Consider the following 14,886-nt stretch of genomic DNA (forward strand, 5'->3'; position numbering starts at 1 on the left):
AATTCCACACCTGACTTGTGACAGGTTGCAGTCAAAACGCAGGTGTACAACACAGTTCATTCAACATCCTCAAGGGAAAAAGACCCTCCCAGCTCCCTTCAGCTGTGGTAGCAGCATGCATTCATAACAAAACAAGAAATCATGTCAGATTCTAAAATCAAAGCTAGATTAATAAGACAAAAACTGTTGTTAATGAGGCAGATAACTGTGGAGGAAACATTTATTTTGTTTTTATGTATTCATTTATTTTTTGACACAGAGTCTCACTCTGTCTCTCAGGCTGGAGTGCAGTGGCACCATCTAGGCTCACGGCAACCTCCACCTCTGGGGTTCAAGCAATTCTCCTGTCTCAGCCTCCCGAGTAGCTGGACTTATAGACACACGCCACCACACCCAGCTAATTTTTGTATTTTTATTAGAGACATGGTTTCGCCATGTTGGGTAGGCTGGTCTAGAACTTCTGTCCTCAAGTGATCTGCCCGCCTCAGCCTCCCAGAGTGCTGGGATTACAGGCATGAGCCACCGTGCCCAGCCTTTGGAGGAAACATTTAAAAATGGTTCTACAGGAGCCATCCAGCAGAATGCCTCCTCATCCCTAGAGAACCCATTTCTTGGTCCCACAACTGCTTCTTATGTTTCTTCTCACCTAAAAAAATAAAATACGGTATACAGTAACATTTTATTTTATTTTATTTATTTTTTGAGACGCAGTTTCAGTCTTGTTGCTCAGGCTGGAGTGCAATGTTGCGATCTTGGCTCACTGCAACCTCTGCCTCCCAGGTTCAAGCGATTCTCCTGCCTCAGCCTTCCGAGTATCATGCCCAGCTAATTTTTGTATTTTTAGTAGAGATGGGGTTTTACCACATTGGCCAGTCTGTTCTCAAATTCCTGACATCAGGTGATTCACTCACCTCGGCCTCCCAAAGCACTGGGATTACAGGCGTGAGCTACCGCACCTGGCATACAGTAACATTTTAATCAAAACACAGCATCATAGGTGGAGACTGGAAGCCTACCATTGTTAGTTGTTGCCGTTTGTTTTCTTTGTTGTTTTTTTTTTGGAGACAGAGTCTCACTCTGTCGCCAGGCTCGGGTGCAGTGGCGTGATCTCAGCTCACTGCAAGCTTCGCCTCCCGGGTTCATGCCATTCTCCTGCCTCAAGCTCCGCCTCCCGGGTTCATGCCATTCTCCTGCCTCAGCCTCACGAGTAGCTGGGACTACAGAGGCCCGCCACTACGCCCAGCTAATTTTTTGTATTTTAGTAGAGACGGGGTTTCACCGTGTTAGCCAGGATGGTCTCAATCTCCTGACCTCATGATCCACCCGCCACGGTCTCCCAAGTAGTGGGATTACAGGCTTGAGCCACTGCGCCTGGCCAGTTGTTGCTGTTTTTTAGAAGCTGGTAACTGGTAATTTGGTGATACTGCACTGCATACATTATTTTTTCACTATTTAATGACATGTCATTTTTTTACTGTTCTTATGTGTGAATAAGTTAAGAAAATTATTGCTTATTGGTATCATAAATTCAGTATCAGGAATGATGATGATGCTAAGTAACCACAGATCATCCACATGGGTGGCTGAGATAGTGACACCTTTGTTTTCTCATGGATCATTGTACACAAACTTTGTTTCACACACAAAATTATTATTTATTTATTTATTTATTTATTTAAATATTCTGAATTCATTTTTTTTTTAAATTTATTTATTATTATTATACTTTAAGTTGTAGGGTACATGTGCATAACGTGCAGGTTTGTTACATATGTATACTTGTGCCATGTTGGTGTGCTGCACCCATCAACTCATCATTTACATCAGGTATAACTCCCAATGCAATCCCTCCCCCCTCCCCCCTCCCCATGATAGGCCCCTGTGTGTGATGTTCCCCTTCCTGAGTCCAAGTGATCTAATTGTTCAGTTCCCACCTATGAGTGAGAACATGCGGTCACACACAAAATTATTTAAAATATTGTGTAAAATTACCTCTAAGACCTGGACACTGTCCCCAAGAGATCTCATTATATACATGCAAATATTCCAAAATCTGAAAAAAAATCAAAATCTGAAACGCTTCTGGTACCAGTCATTTTTGGATAAGGGATACTCAGCCTGTATTCCAGCTTCCAATAATTTTATCAAAATTAGCTTCAAAGCAGCTTCATGGGGCCATTTATTCAACGATCAAGAGCTGCATCAAATTAACCACCTCCATAAAAACATAACTATAGCTGCTGTGAAGACCAATTTCATGAGGTCTCGCTGGGAAGCAGTCCCAATGAGTTCATCATCTGTTACAGAACCTTTTGAGTGATCAGATATGGAGAAACTAAATCTCACCTCTGTATATTGTATATCTATATATTGTGGATAGTTTTTTTGGCTACTAACAGGAATCAGCAGCTTACATTTGACATATATCTACGTTCATATGCACTGCATGGTTAATATTTAAAAGTTAAAAATAAATGGCCCAGGTGCAGTGGCTCATGCCTGTACTCCTAATGGTTTGGGAGGCTAAGATGGGAGGATCGCTTGAGCCCAGGAGTTTATGACCAGTGTTGGGAACATAGTGAGACCCTGTCTCTACAAAAAAAGAAATTGAAAAAAATTTGCCAGGTCTGCCTGCCTGTAGTTGTAGCTGCTCAGGAGGCTGACATGGGAGGGTCACTTGAGCTCAGGAACTCCAGGTTACAGTGAGTTATGATCATGCCACTGCACTCCAGGCTAGGTGACAGAGCAACACACTCTCTCTAAAAATAAATGGAGCCTATTTTAATAGCTTTTATTATTATTAACAAATAATATAGTGAAGCTAACAGATTAAGAGACAATTGCCATTAAAAATGTAGTTACAGTTCACAAGAGGGAGAGGCACACCACACCACAGGGGCCACATGAGGAGCACTGGGGTCAGTCAAGAGACAAATAGGAGAGGGGAATCTATGGGCAAGAGCTTTTATTGTGGTTTCTGTGGGAAGGAATGGTTGAGGCAGCGTAAGCTGGTTTAAGCTTGGCTTGTTTGAATAATTTCAGTGGGCTCTGGGTCAGAGCCTAGTTAACTCTCTTGTACATGGCCCTGGGGTGATTACAGCAGGTGGATACTGGAGAGAACTGGTAAAGAGAGAACCTGGTAAAGGAGGTGTTTGGAGGTGTGGATTCTGGGTTGGTTGTTTTGCATTTGAAAAGCTCACTCAAGGGCAAATTGTTGATTATCTCTAGAGATTGGCTAGGATTGCACTGAATTGCTAGATTGCTTTAGACAATATGGTCATTTTAACAGTATTCTTCAAAGCAGTGAGCCTGGGATGTGCATGAGATGACTCATTTGTTATTGGTGTATAGAAACACTACTGATTTTTGTACATTGATTTTGTCCTGCAACTTAACTGAATTCATTGATCAAATCTAAGATTTTTTTGGTAGAGTCTAGGTTTTTCTAGATATAAGATCATATAAGCAAAAAGAGACAATTTCACCTTCCTCTTTTCCAATTGGCATGCCTTTTATTTCTTTCCTTTGCCTTATTGCTCTGGCTAGGACTAGGCATATGTTGAATAGGAGTGGTAGAAGTCTTATTCTAGTTTCTAGAGGAAAGGCTTTCAACTTTCCCCTGTTCCTTATGATGTTAGCTTGGGTTTTTTGTATGTAGCCTGTATTATTTTGAGGTATATGCCCTCCGTGCTTAATTTGTTAAGTGTTTGAATCCTGGGAGGGTGTTGAATTTTATCAAATGCTTTTTCTGCATCAATTGAGATTATATTTTTTCCTTATATCTTGTAGATGTGATATATTACATTTATTGATTTGTATATGTTGAATCATCCTTGCATCCTTGGTATAAATTACATCTGATCGTGATATATTTCTGATGTGCTGTTTGGTTTGGTTTGCTAATTACTTTGTTGAAGATTTTGCATCCGTGTTCATCAGGAATATGGGACTGTAGTTTTCTTATGGTTGTGTGTCCTTAACTGGTTTTAGTATCAGGGTAATGCTGGCCTCTTGCAGTGAGTTAGGGAGAATTCTCTCCTCTTTGATGATGTAAGAATAGTTTCAGAAGGATTAATATTAGTTCTTCTATGTATATGTGATAGAATTCGGCTGTTACTCCTTCTGGTCCTGGTCTTTTCTATGTTAGGAGACTTTTTATTGTTTTTTTGTTTGTTTGTTTTTGTTTTTTGAGATGGAGTCTCACTCTGTCTCCCAGGCTGGAGTGCAGTAGTGGCACGATCTCGGCTCCCTGCAACCTCCGCTTTCCAGGTTCAAGGAATTCTCCTGCCTCAGCCTCCTGAGTAGCTGTGATTACAGGCACTTACCATCATGCCCAGCTATTTTTTTTTTTTTTTTTTTTTAATTTTTAGTAGAGATGGGTTTTACCATGTTGGCCGGGCTGGTCTCAAACTCCTGACCTCAGGTGATCGTCCTGCCTCGGCCTCCCAAAGTGCTAGGATTACAGGTGTGAGCCATGATGCCCAGCTATTTTGTATTCGTTTTCTTTATTTTTTGTTTTATTCTTCCATTACTGCCTTCTTCTGTGTTTAATTGATTTTTGTAGTGTACTATTTGATTCTCTTCTCCTTTCCTTATCGATGTATTCTTTAGTTATTTTCTTTTCTTTTTCTTTTTCTTTTTTTTTTTTTTTTGAGACAGAATTTCACTCTTGTTGTCCAGGCTGGAGTGCAATGGCATGATCTTGGCTCACTGCAACCTCTGCCCCCTGGGTTCAAGCAGTTCTCCTGCCTCAGCCTCCCGAGCAGCTGGGATTACAGGCATGCGCCACCACACCCAGCTAATTTTTGTATTTTTAGTAGAGACGGGGTTTCTCCATGTTGGTCAAGCTGGTCTTGAACTCCCAACCTCAGGTGATCCGCCCATCTCAGCCTCCCAATCTTTAGTTATTTTCTTAGTGGATACCTTGAGAATTACAGGTAATATCTTATAACAACCTAGTTTAAATGAATACTAAACTAGATTGGTATTAATAATACCTTTTAAAACTCTGCTTTTTATATCTCTGTTTCTCCCCCTTATATTGTGATTGTCACAGATTCCATCTTTATACATTGTTTGACCATTAACATAGATTTGTAATTTTTGTTTTATGCATTTGTCTTTAAATCATATGGGAAAAAGAGGGCTTATTAATCAAAATACAATGATACTTTCTTTATTATTTACCTATGTAACCATTGTTCATTATTTCTGTGTATGGTTTTCAATTACTGTCCAGTGTTTTTTCCTTTCAGCCTAAAGAATTCCCATGAGCATTTTTTTGTAGGTCAAGTCTACAAGTAACAGACCTCAGCTTTCTTTAATCAGGGAATGTCTTAATTTTTATTGCCTTTGTAAGAGATACTTTTGCTGGATATCAGTCTCAGGATTCTCTTTGGAGTTCAACAGATTTACCATAATGTTTCTTGATGTGGATCTCTTTGAGGTTATCCAGTTTGCAGTTTATGCACTTCTTGGATGTGTATATTAACTTTTTCATCCAGAGGGATTTGACTGTTATTTCTCAAGATATAATTTCAGCTCCCATTTTTTTTCAGCTTTCCTTCTTTGACTTTCATTATGTATATGTTAGTACTTTTCTGGGTGTCCCACAAGTCTCTTAGGCTCTGTTTATTTTTCTTCATTCTTTTTTCTTTCTCTTTCTTAGACTGGATAATTTCACTTGACCTACATTCATTTTTACTGATTCTTTTTTTTTTTTTTTTTTTTTTGAGAGACGGAGTCTTGCTCTGTTGCCCAGGCTGGAGTGCAGTGGTGTGATCTTGGCTCACTGCAACCTCTGCCTCCTGGGTTCAAGGGATTCTTGTGCCTCAGCCTCCCGAGTAGCTGGGATTACAGGCACATGCCACCACGCCCAGCTAATTTTTGTATTTTTTTAATAGAGACTGGGTTTCACCATATTGGCTAGGCTGGTCTCAAATTCCTGACCTTGTGATCTGCCCACCTCGGTCTCCCAAAGTGCTGGGATTACAGGCATGAGCCACCACGCCCAGCCATTTTTACTGATTCTTATGCCCACTCAAATCTGCTGTTGAGCCCCTTTAGTGAATTTTTCATTTCATTTGTTGTACTTTTCAGTTCTAAAATTTCTATTTCTTTTAAAAAAATTTCTCTCTTTATGGACATTTCCTGTTTGTTGCATACTTTGTTCTCTTGATTTTTCTTGAGTTCTCTAAACATATTTAAGGCAGTTGATTTAAAGTCATAGCCTAGTAATTCCACTAGTCATTCTCAGGATAAGTTTCTGTTAATTTCTTTTTTTTTTTTCTGTGACTGGGCCATATTTTCTTTTTTCTTTGCATGCTTAGGTTTTGTTATTGTCATTAAATACTGTACATTTTGAATATTATGATGGGCAAAAAGGAAAAAAGAAAAAAGGATATCGTCTCCAGGTCTATGCATTTTGTTTCTGTATGGGGACACTACTTCAGTGCTGAGCCAGGTCTTTCACAACCCTGCCTTAGTCCTGTCCTTAGCCTAGTGATTAGCCAGAGATTGAAGTTATGCTCCCCTCAGTTCTCTTCTAAGCATGCATTCTGCCCTGAGCATTCAGTGGCTTTCTAGTTCCCTGGTATACTTGAGCGCTTTTTCCAAGACTTTATCCCCCAAAGATTCTCATTCCCTACCTTTTCTTCTCTTGGCTTTCCGCATATCTGTTGTTTGTCTCAACTGTTCTTTTGCCCTACATAGCAGCGACTTGTTACTTTGCCTTTTAGTATTTTTGAAAAATATCCCCTGTGTAGCTATGTCTTCATGTTGTCTGGGGTAATACTCAAGGTTCATTGTCCCACAGCCACCAAAAACCGGGATGTGAACATACCAGGGTGAGGTTAAGAGTGGACATTTAATAGGTGAAAGAAGGAGAAGAACTGTCTGCACAGAGAGGGGTCCTGGAGAAAATGGGTTGCTATCGGGAGAACTCACTCCTGATGTTTAACGTGGGTTCTTTTCTATTTCCTAAGTGTCTCGGCTGGGTTGAGAAATAAAGGGAAAGAGCACAAGAGAGAGAAATTTAAAGCTGGGTGTCCGGGGAGACATCACATGTTGGCAGGAGCCGTGATGTTCCCCGAGCCATAAAACCAGCAAGTTTTTATTAGTGATTTTCAAAAGGCGAGGGAGTGCACAAATAGGGTGTGAGTCACAGAGATCACATACTTCACGAGGTAATAAAATATCACAAAGCAAATGGAGGCAGGGCGAGATCACAGGACCACCAGATGAGGTAAAATTAAAATTGCTAATGAAGTTTCAGGCACGCATTGTCATAGATAACATCTTACAAGGAAACAGGGTTTGAGAGCAGGTAACCTGTCTGACCATAATTTATTAGGTGGGAATTTACTCATCCTAGTAAGTCTGGGAGCACTATAGGAGACCGGGGCTTATTTCATCCCTTCGCCTTCGACTGTAAAAGACAACGCCTTAAAAAGAGGTTGTCTGTAAGCCTACCTTCAGGGCACATTCTCTTTCTCAGGGATGTTCCTTGCTGAGAAAAATAATTCAGTGATATTTCTCCTATTTGCTTATGAAAGAGGAGGAATATAGCTCTGTTCCGTCCGGCTCACCAGCGGCCAGTTCAAAGTTACCTCTCTTGTTCCCTGAACATCGCTGTTATCCTCTTCTTTTTTTTAAGATGCCCAGATTTCATATTCAAACACACATGCTCTACAATTTGTGCAGTTGACACAATCACAGGGTCCTGAGGCGACATTCATCCTCCTCAGCTTACAAAGATGACGAGATTAAGAGATTAAAGTAAAGACAGTTATAGGAAATCACAAGGATATTCATTGAGGAAGTGATAAGTGTCCGTGAAATCTTCACAATTTATGTTCAGAGATTACAGTAATGACAGGTGTAAGAAATTATAAAAGTATTAATTTGGGGAACTAATAAATGTCCATGAAATCTTCACAATTTATGTCATTCTGCTACAGCTTCAGTCGGTCCCTCCGTTCGGGGTCCCTGACTTCCTGCAACAGGTTGCCACTTCCGCAGTCAAATGCAGGTTTTACAGATGAGCTTGAGGAGGCAGTGTCTGATTTACATAGGGCATGAAAAATTGGTGGGACCAGGTGTGCCACTTGCATAGGATGTGAAGAAGCTGGCCGCCCCACCCTAATCTTTTATTATGCAGATGGATTCTCTACCGGGCCAGCTCCATGTTGCCTGCTTTTTTACTGTACACGTGGTGACAAAGAAAAGGGAAGATGGAGATCGGGCACAGTGGCTCACGCCTGTAATCCCAACACTTTGGGAGGCCAAAGTGGGCAGATCGCCTGAGGTTGGGAGTTCAAGACCTGCCTGGCCAATATGGTGAAACCCTGTCTCTACTAAAAATACACAGAAAAATTAGCCAGGCATCATGGTGCACGCCTGTAATCCCAGCTGCTTGGGAGGCTGAGGCAGGAGAATCACTTGAACTAAGGAAGCAGAGGTTTTGGTGAGCGGAGATCGCACCACTGCACTCCAGCCTGAGCGACAGAGTGAGACTTTGTCTCAAAAAAAAAAAAAAAAAAAGGGCAAGATGGAGCCTGTATGTTTAACATACCTGGCTTCCAGGGCTAGTAATTCCGCTAGTCATTCAACAGGATAAGTTTCCAGGGCTACCTGGAAGCCAGGTATGTTACAGTAAAAAAGCAGGCAACATGGAGCTGGCCCGGTAGAGAATCCATCTGCATAATGAAAGATTAGGATGGGGCGGCCAGCTTCTTCACATCCTATGCAAGTGGCACACCTGGTCTGACCAATTTTTCATGTCCTATGTAAATCAGACACTGCCTCCTTTTCTATTGCACAGCCTTTACTTGTGCAGGCTTCCAGCTTGCTTATCTATGTTTGCAGCTCTATTTTTCAGGCTGCTCTTTGTTAGAAAAGAAATGATTTGGGGGCTGCTTTTTATTAAAAGGGAAGCCTTGCTTGAGGGCTCCTTAACCCTCACTATCTACCTAAATAATTTCTTTCTAGCTCCTGTATCAATTGCAACAAAGTTCTGACTTAGCTGAAATGCACTCAGACCCTTGAATCAAAACAGTTCCTTGGGAATGAGGTCTCTTTTACTTGGGAGCCAAGTCAAGACAAACAATTCCTTGGGAATGGGATCCCTTTGACTGTTGTCAGGATTAGGTTCTCAGGCTAGTAAAGTAGCATGCTATCTTTAAGACTGCTACTGTGGCCAGGTAGGGAGTGTGGCAAGGGTATTTTAAAATACTACAAAGTGCTCTTACCCTTTTTCAGTTGCCCTTTTCCTGATTGTTTTCTTAGTTGTAAGCTTTTTACTCCCTTCCCACATTCCAGTAAAAGTGGTTCTGACAGCTATGCAATAGTTTTCAGTGTTTCTGAGACAGGATGACCCCTAGCACTTCCTATTTTGCCATTTTTTTGTTGTTGTTGTTCTTATTGATGCATTTCTAAGTCAAAAGCACACCCCAGCCCACTTTAGTCTGTAGTTCAATATCCTGTTGTGGTCTGCCCCACTCATGTACTATCCCAAGGCCAATGTGAATTCTGGAAATTATTCTACACTATAATTCAGTTCTCAGTATTTTTTTCTATGTAGATTCTGGTTCATTCTATGTATGGGTTATTTAGGACTTCATAAACAGATGTAAAAGATTCTTGTCTGAAGGCTGCTCTTCTCTGATTCTCCCTTATCTCTTCTTGGGATGACTTACGTGCAGGGTGTGGAAAGTTAACACAGCACCCCACTGTGTGTGCAGCTGCCATGTTGGTCGAGAACAGAAATGACATCCTTTCTTTGCTTATGTTTGCTTGGTGTTAGGTGGGCGTTGCTGACAAAGCTTCCTCTCTCAGTCTTTCTGGTAGCAGTACCCGTTTGGGAGATGAGGACTCTGCTTTGCCTGCTTTTCTTATTGTTGGCAGTGATAGTCGACAGGCTTCACACCTCAGCCTCTGTGGCTAAAGTGCCTGATTAGGAGTGAAAGGGGCACAGCTCCTCTTTGGCATTAGGGTTCCCTTCTGCCAGGCCTGTTTCTTTTCATCTTGCACGATCTCCATTGGCTAGAGGGAATGGTCTTTCCCGAGGCTTTTGGGGTTGTTGTTATTGTTAATGTACCCTTTGGTAATTCCGGGTTGCAGTTTGCTCCTGTGTACAGACTGGGATATACAGAAGGCAAAAATAAATCCTAAGGAATTCATTTCCAGGTCCTCCCTTGATTCCTGAAGACTCTACCTGACCTGCTTTCTTCTTTCCACATTTCAGAGTTTCTGATGTTTGCTTTATGTGCTGTGTCCATGGTTTTAAATTATAGGTAATGGAAGCATTGGGGTAGAATATGCTTACTCTATCATGACTGGTACAGGAACTCAGCTCCCGCAATCATTTATCAAATGAATGATTAAATGATACGTGGTGCTTGCCTTCAAGTTACTTGTGGTGTATGTGGCTTACATTATTAATAGAGATGTACTATTAAGAGAATTAAGACTCATTCCTGTGAGAGTTCTCATAGGCAAAGGAATGAGATTATTTCTAGCTGTTAGGGAATAGGATATGTGGTGTGGTGGTGTGGTGATTGTTCTGACAAGGGTTCTCTGTCACCAGCTGGACGTCCTGCAGCTCAGTTCGGTTCTCACACTAACAGACCCTCCAGGTTACAGGCAGAGGTCTTCAAGAGTGTCTCCACTTCACACTCCAGCTGCAAGTGTCAGGGTCCACCTGCAGTCAGGACCAACTGGCCATAAATTCTGGAGTTCCCACAAATCTCTCAGGTTTAATAACCTACTAGAACCACTCACAGAACTTAATGAAAACACTATACTTATAATTAGCATTTTATTATGAAGGATACAACCCAGACACAGCCAAATGGAAGTAATGCATAGATGAAGGTCTGGGGGTTGGGGAGACAGAGATTCCTTGTGGAATCCAGGCACATTATCCTCCCAGCATGTCAGTGTATTCACCAACCAGGAAGCTCTGCCATGCTCCTGGTTAGCCCTCAAATGATGTGTTTGGTGATGTGTTCGATGTGTTTTCCTGGTGAAGCGCCTCCAGTCTGCAATGTGTAGGAACCACTATGAGACAGCTCATTAGCATAACAAAGACACATCTATCACTCAGGAAGTTCCAAAGGTTTTAAAGCACTATGCCAGAAACTGGCACTTACATACTGTCTATTCTTCATTATTCTTTATTATACTATAGTCATCAAATAAAATTTCAGAGAATGTGGCATTTGAGTGATTTGAATAATAGGTAGACTTAAACATTTGAAAATGGGGAAAGGGGTGTTCTAGGCTGAGAAAGTAGCATTAGCAGTCACACCAGAGGAACACACACACACAAGTGCAGGAATTGATATGTAGAACTACATCAAGTAGTTTTTGGTTTTAGTGTAGGATACATGAAAAGGAAAAATAAGAAATAAAGCTAGATTGGGTCTATCATTTAATGATATTTATTAATCAGAGAATCATTTATTCCTACAGAGCAGAAGACAGAAAAGATCTGTTCATGTTTTTTCGAAGCCTGCATTTTTTTGTGGAGTGGTTTGAATATCGTAAGCGCACGTTTAAACATTTCAAGGTAAAGTCTGAACTTTTTGAATTTAAACATATATGGAAAACAAAGCTGATATTAGTTGGGGATTCATCCATACATCCTTTTCTTAAAAGCTTTCAAACAGTAGAAAATATTCTCATTGACTTTTGGAATTTGCGATTATTTGGCATAACTGGAGGAGGATTACTTCTGTACAAATTGGCACACAGTTTATATTGTGGAATGTCTTGAAAGAAGTGTGGTTATATTCAAATTTATTTAAAATGCACATTTTGAAAAACCATTCTTTCAAGAGTACTTGAAGGAAAACAACAAATGTTAATAAAGAATGTCATCACAGCAGGCTTATCATGTAGTGGTATACTGCTAACTTCCTGAGCCAGACTCTGTGTTTTCAGCGTCTCAATTGTACATTTCGAGTTTAAATACCAAAGCCTGATTCTTGTGAAGTAATGCTTCCTAAAGCCTGATATGGGTACCTTAAAGTACTTCTTTTTATTCCTTTTCTTTGTTTTCGGGCATAACTGAAATTAAGTTTGGTTGCATTGTAATACCTCGGGTTCTACTCATTTGGATAGCATCAAATTATTGACAGCATTAATCCACACAGAAACCAGTTCCGAAAGTCAACTTAAATAATATTTCAAGGTTCAGATTCCCTCAAAAGCCTAACCAGGTCATGACTATTGTTTTTAGGACTTGTACTAACTCTCCTTTATTTGGGATTCTATTGTTTTTTATTATTATTTATTCTGTTTGGTTGAGCTGATAAAATCTGTCAGGCCTAGGATTTTTTTCCACAAAGAAACATGGGCAGTTCTGTACTACAGTACCTTGAGGTGTTCTCATGATTTTGTTATATTTTATCATATGTAGTCTTGTGCCAGAAAAATTAAATATTTCTGCTTCGCAAGTGGTACAATACAGTAATGACGAGGGAGTGTGCTGGCTGTTACGGTAATAAATGAATCACCTAATGTTGCTGTTTCCTTATGCATTTGAATGGGTGATGGAAAATGGGAGCACTAGTCTCCATTTCCAAAGCTGGTTTGACTCTATGTGCTTTCCAGGCAGGTATGGAGGTATAATTGGTGTATTTTTCCTATAGAGGGTAGAGACCTTCTAGGAGCTGGTCTTTGCTAGTTTTAACATTACTAGGGTGGAAAAAACCAATCACATTGTTCTGTAACCATCACCAATATCCACAATGTTTTGTAACCATCACCACTATCCTTCTCCAGAAGTTTTTCATCATCCCAAACTGAAACATACCCATTAAACATTAGCTCCTCATTCCTGCCTTCTCTTAGCGCTTGCTACCACTGTTCTGTTTTTTGTTTCTATGAATTTTAGTATTCTAGGTACCTCATATATGTGGATTGACCTTTCACTTAGCATAATGTCCTCAAAGTTTCTCTCTGTCATAGCAAGTGTCAGATTTCTTTTTTTTTTTTTTTTTTTGAGACAGGGTCTCACTATGTCACCCAGGCTGTAGTCCGGTGTTGCAATCACAGCTCATGGCAGTTTCGACTGTCCCTGGCTCAGGTGATCCTCCCACCTCAGCCTCCCAGGTAGCTGGGACTCCAGGCGCCTGCCACCATGTCAGCTAATTTATGTATTTTTTGTAGAGATGCAGTTTCGCCATGTTGCCCAGGCTGGTCTCGAACTACTGGGCTCAAGCAATTCACCTATCTTGGCCTCCCAAGCCCAGTGCCCTCCCCCTGCCTTTTTTTTTTTTTTTTATTAAGGCTGGATCATATTCCATTAAATGTATATACATTTTGTTTATCCATTCATTTGCTGATGGGCACTGGTTGTTTTTACTTTTTGGCTATTGTGAATAATCCAGCCGTGAACATTAGTGTACTAATATCTGTTTGCGCCCCTTTCAATTCTTTTAAGTGTAATTATATACTTGGAAATAGAATTGCTGGATCATAAGGTAATTCTATGTTTAATTATTTGAAGAACCGCATACTCTTTTCCACAGTGCTTGTACCATTTTACACCAGCAAAGCACAAGTACTTCAGTTTCTCTACAACTACTTTAATAACTGTTATTTTCTGCTTTTTTTTTTTTTTTTTTTTGGCTATAGCCAACCTAATGGGTAGGAAGTGATAGCTCATTGTGGTTTTGATTTACATCTTCCTAATGGTTAGTGATGTTAAACATATTTTTATGTGCTGGTTGGCCGTATGTATATCTTTGAGGAAATGTCTCTGCAAGTCCTTGGCCCATTTTTGAATTGGGTTGTTTTCTGTTGTTGAATTGTAGAGTTATTTATATATTCTAGATATTAATTGCTTCTTAAATATATGATTTCAGAATACTTTCTCTGGGTTGTCTTTTGACTCTTGATAGTGCCCTTTGATGAAGAGAAATTTTTAATTTTTAAAATTTATTTTTAATTGACTAATAGTAATTTTACATATTCATAGGGTACATAGTGATGTTTCAATATGTATAATGTAGAGTGATCAGATCAGGGTAATTAGCATTTCCATCAGTTTAAACATTTACCCTTTCTTTGTGTTGGGAACCATCAGTATCTTCTAGCTATTTGAAACTATACCTTATTGTTAACTGTAGTCATCTTACAATGGTATAGAACTTATTCCTCCTACCTAACTGTAATTTTGTATCCTTTAACAAATCTCCCCCAAAAGTTTTCAATTTCGATGGAGACCATTTTATCTATTCTTTCTTTTTTACCTGTGTTTTTGGTGACAAATCCAAGTAATTTCATGCCAAATTCAATCTCATAAAGGTTTTCCTCTATATTTTCCTCTAAGAATTTTATAATTTAGCCCTTAAGTTTAGGTCTTTTAGTTCGTTTTTTAATATTACATAAGGTAGGTGTCCAACATCATTCTTTTGTATATGGATATCCAGTTTTCCCAGCACCATTGTTGAAGAGACTGGCGTTCTCCACTGAATGGTCTTTGTACTTATGTTGAAAAGTATCTGACCCTATTTGGAAGGGTTTATTTCTGGGCTATTTAATTTATTCTATTGGTCTGTATGTCTGTACTTATGCTAGTACCACACTGTTTTCTTTTTTTTTTTTTAGACAGAGTCTTGCTCTGTTGCCCAGGCTGGAGTGCAGTGGTGCGATCTCAGCTCGCTACAACCTCTGCCTCCTGGTCAAGTGATTCTCCTGCCTCAGCCTCCCAGTAGCTGGGATTACAGGCACCCGCCACCACACCTGGCTAATTTTTTGGAATTTTTAGTAGAGACGGAGCTTAACCATGTTGGCCAGGCTGGTCTCGAACTCCTGACCTCAAGTGATTGGCCCACTTCAGCCTCACAAAGTGCTGGGATTACAGGTGTGAGCCACTGC

General features: G+C 40.2%; 1 protein-coding gene across 1 annotated transcript in view; it reads left to right on the forward strand.

The window, feature by feature from the left end:
- CENPP (centromere protein P) overlaps window positions 1-14,886 on the forward strand; it is a 272,761-nt gene that overhangs the window by 42,229 nt on the left and 215,646 nt on the right. Inside the window, exon 5 of the mRNA NM_001194801.2 lies at window positions 11,473-11,569. Within this exon, the coding sequence (NP_001181730.2) occupies window positions 11,473-11,569 (97 nt within the window). The remainder of the gene's footprint in view (window positions 1-11,472; window positions 11,570-14,886) is intronic.

The sequence above is a fragment of the Macaca mulatta genome, chromosome 15, assembly GCF_049350105.2.
Source record: "Macaca mulatta isolate MMU2019108-1 chromosome 15, T2T-MMU8v2.0, whole genome shotgun sequence".
Taxonomy (NCBI): Eukaryota; Metazoa; Chordata; class Mammalia; order Primates; family Cercopithecidae; genus Macaca; species Macaca mulatta.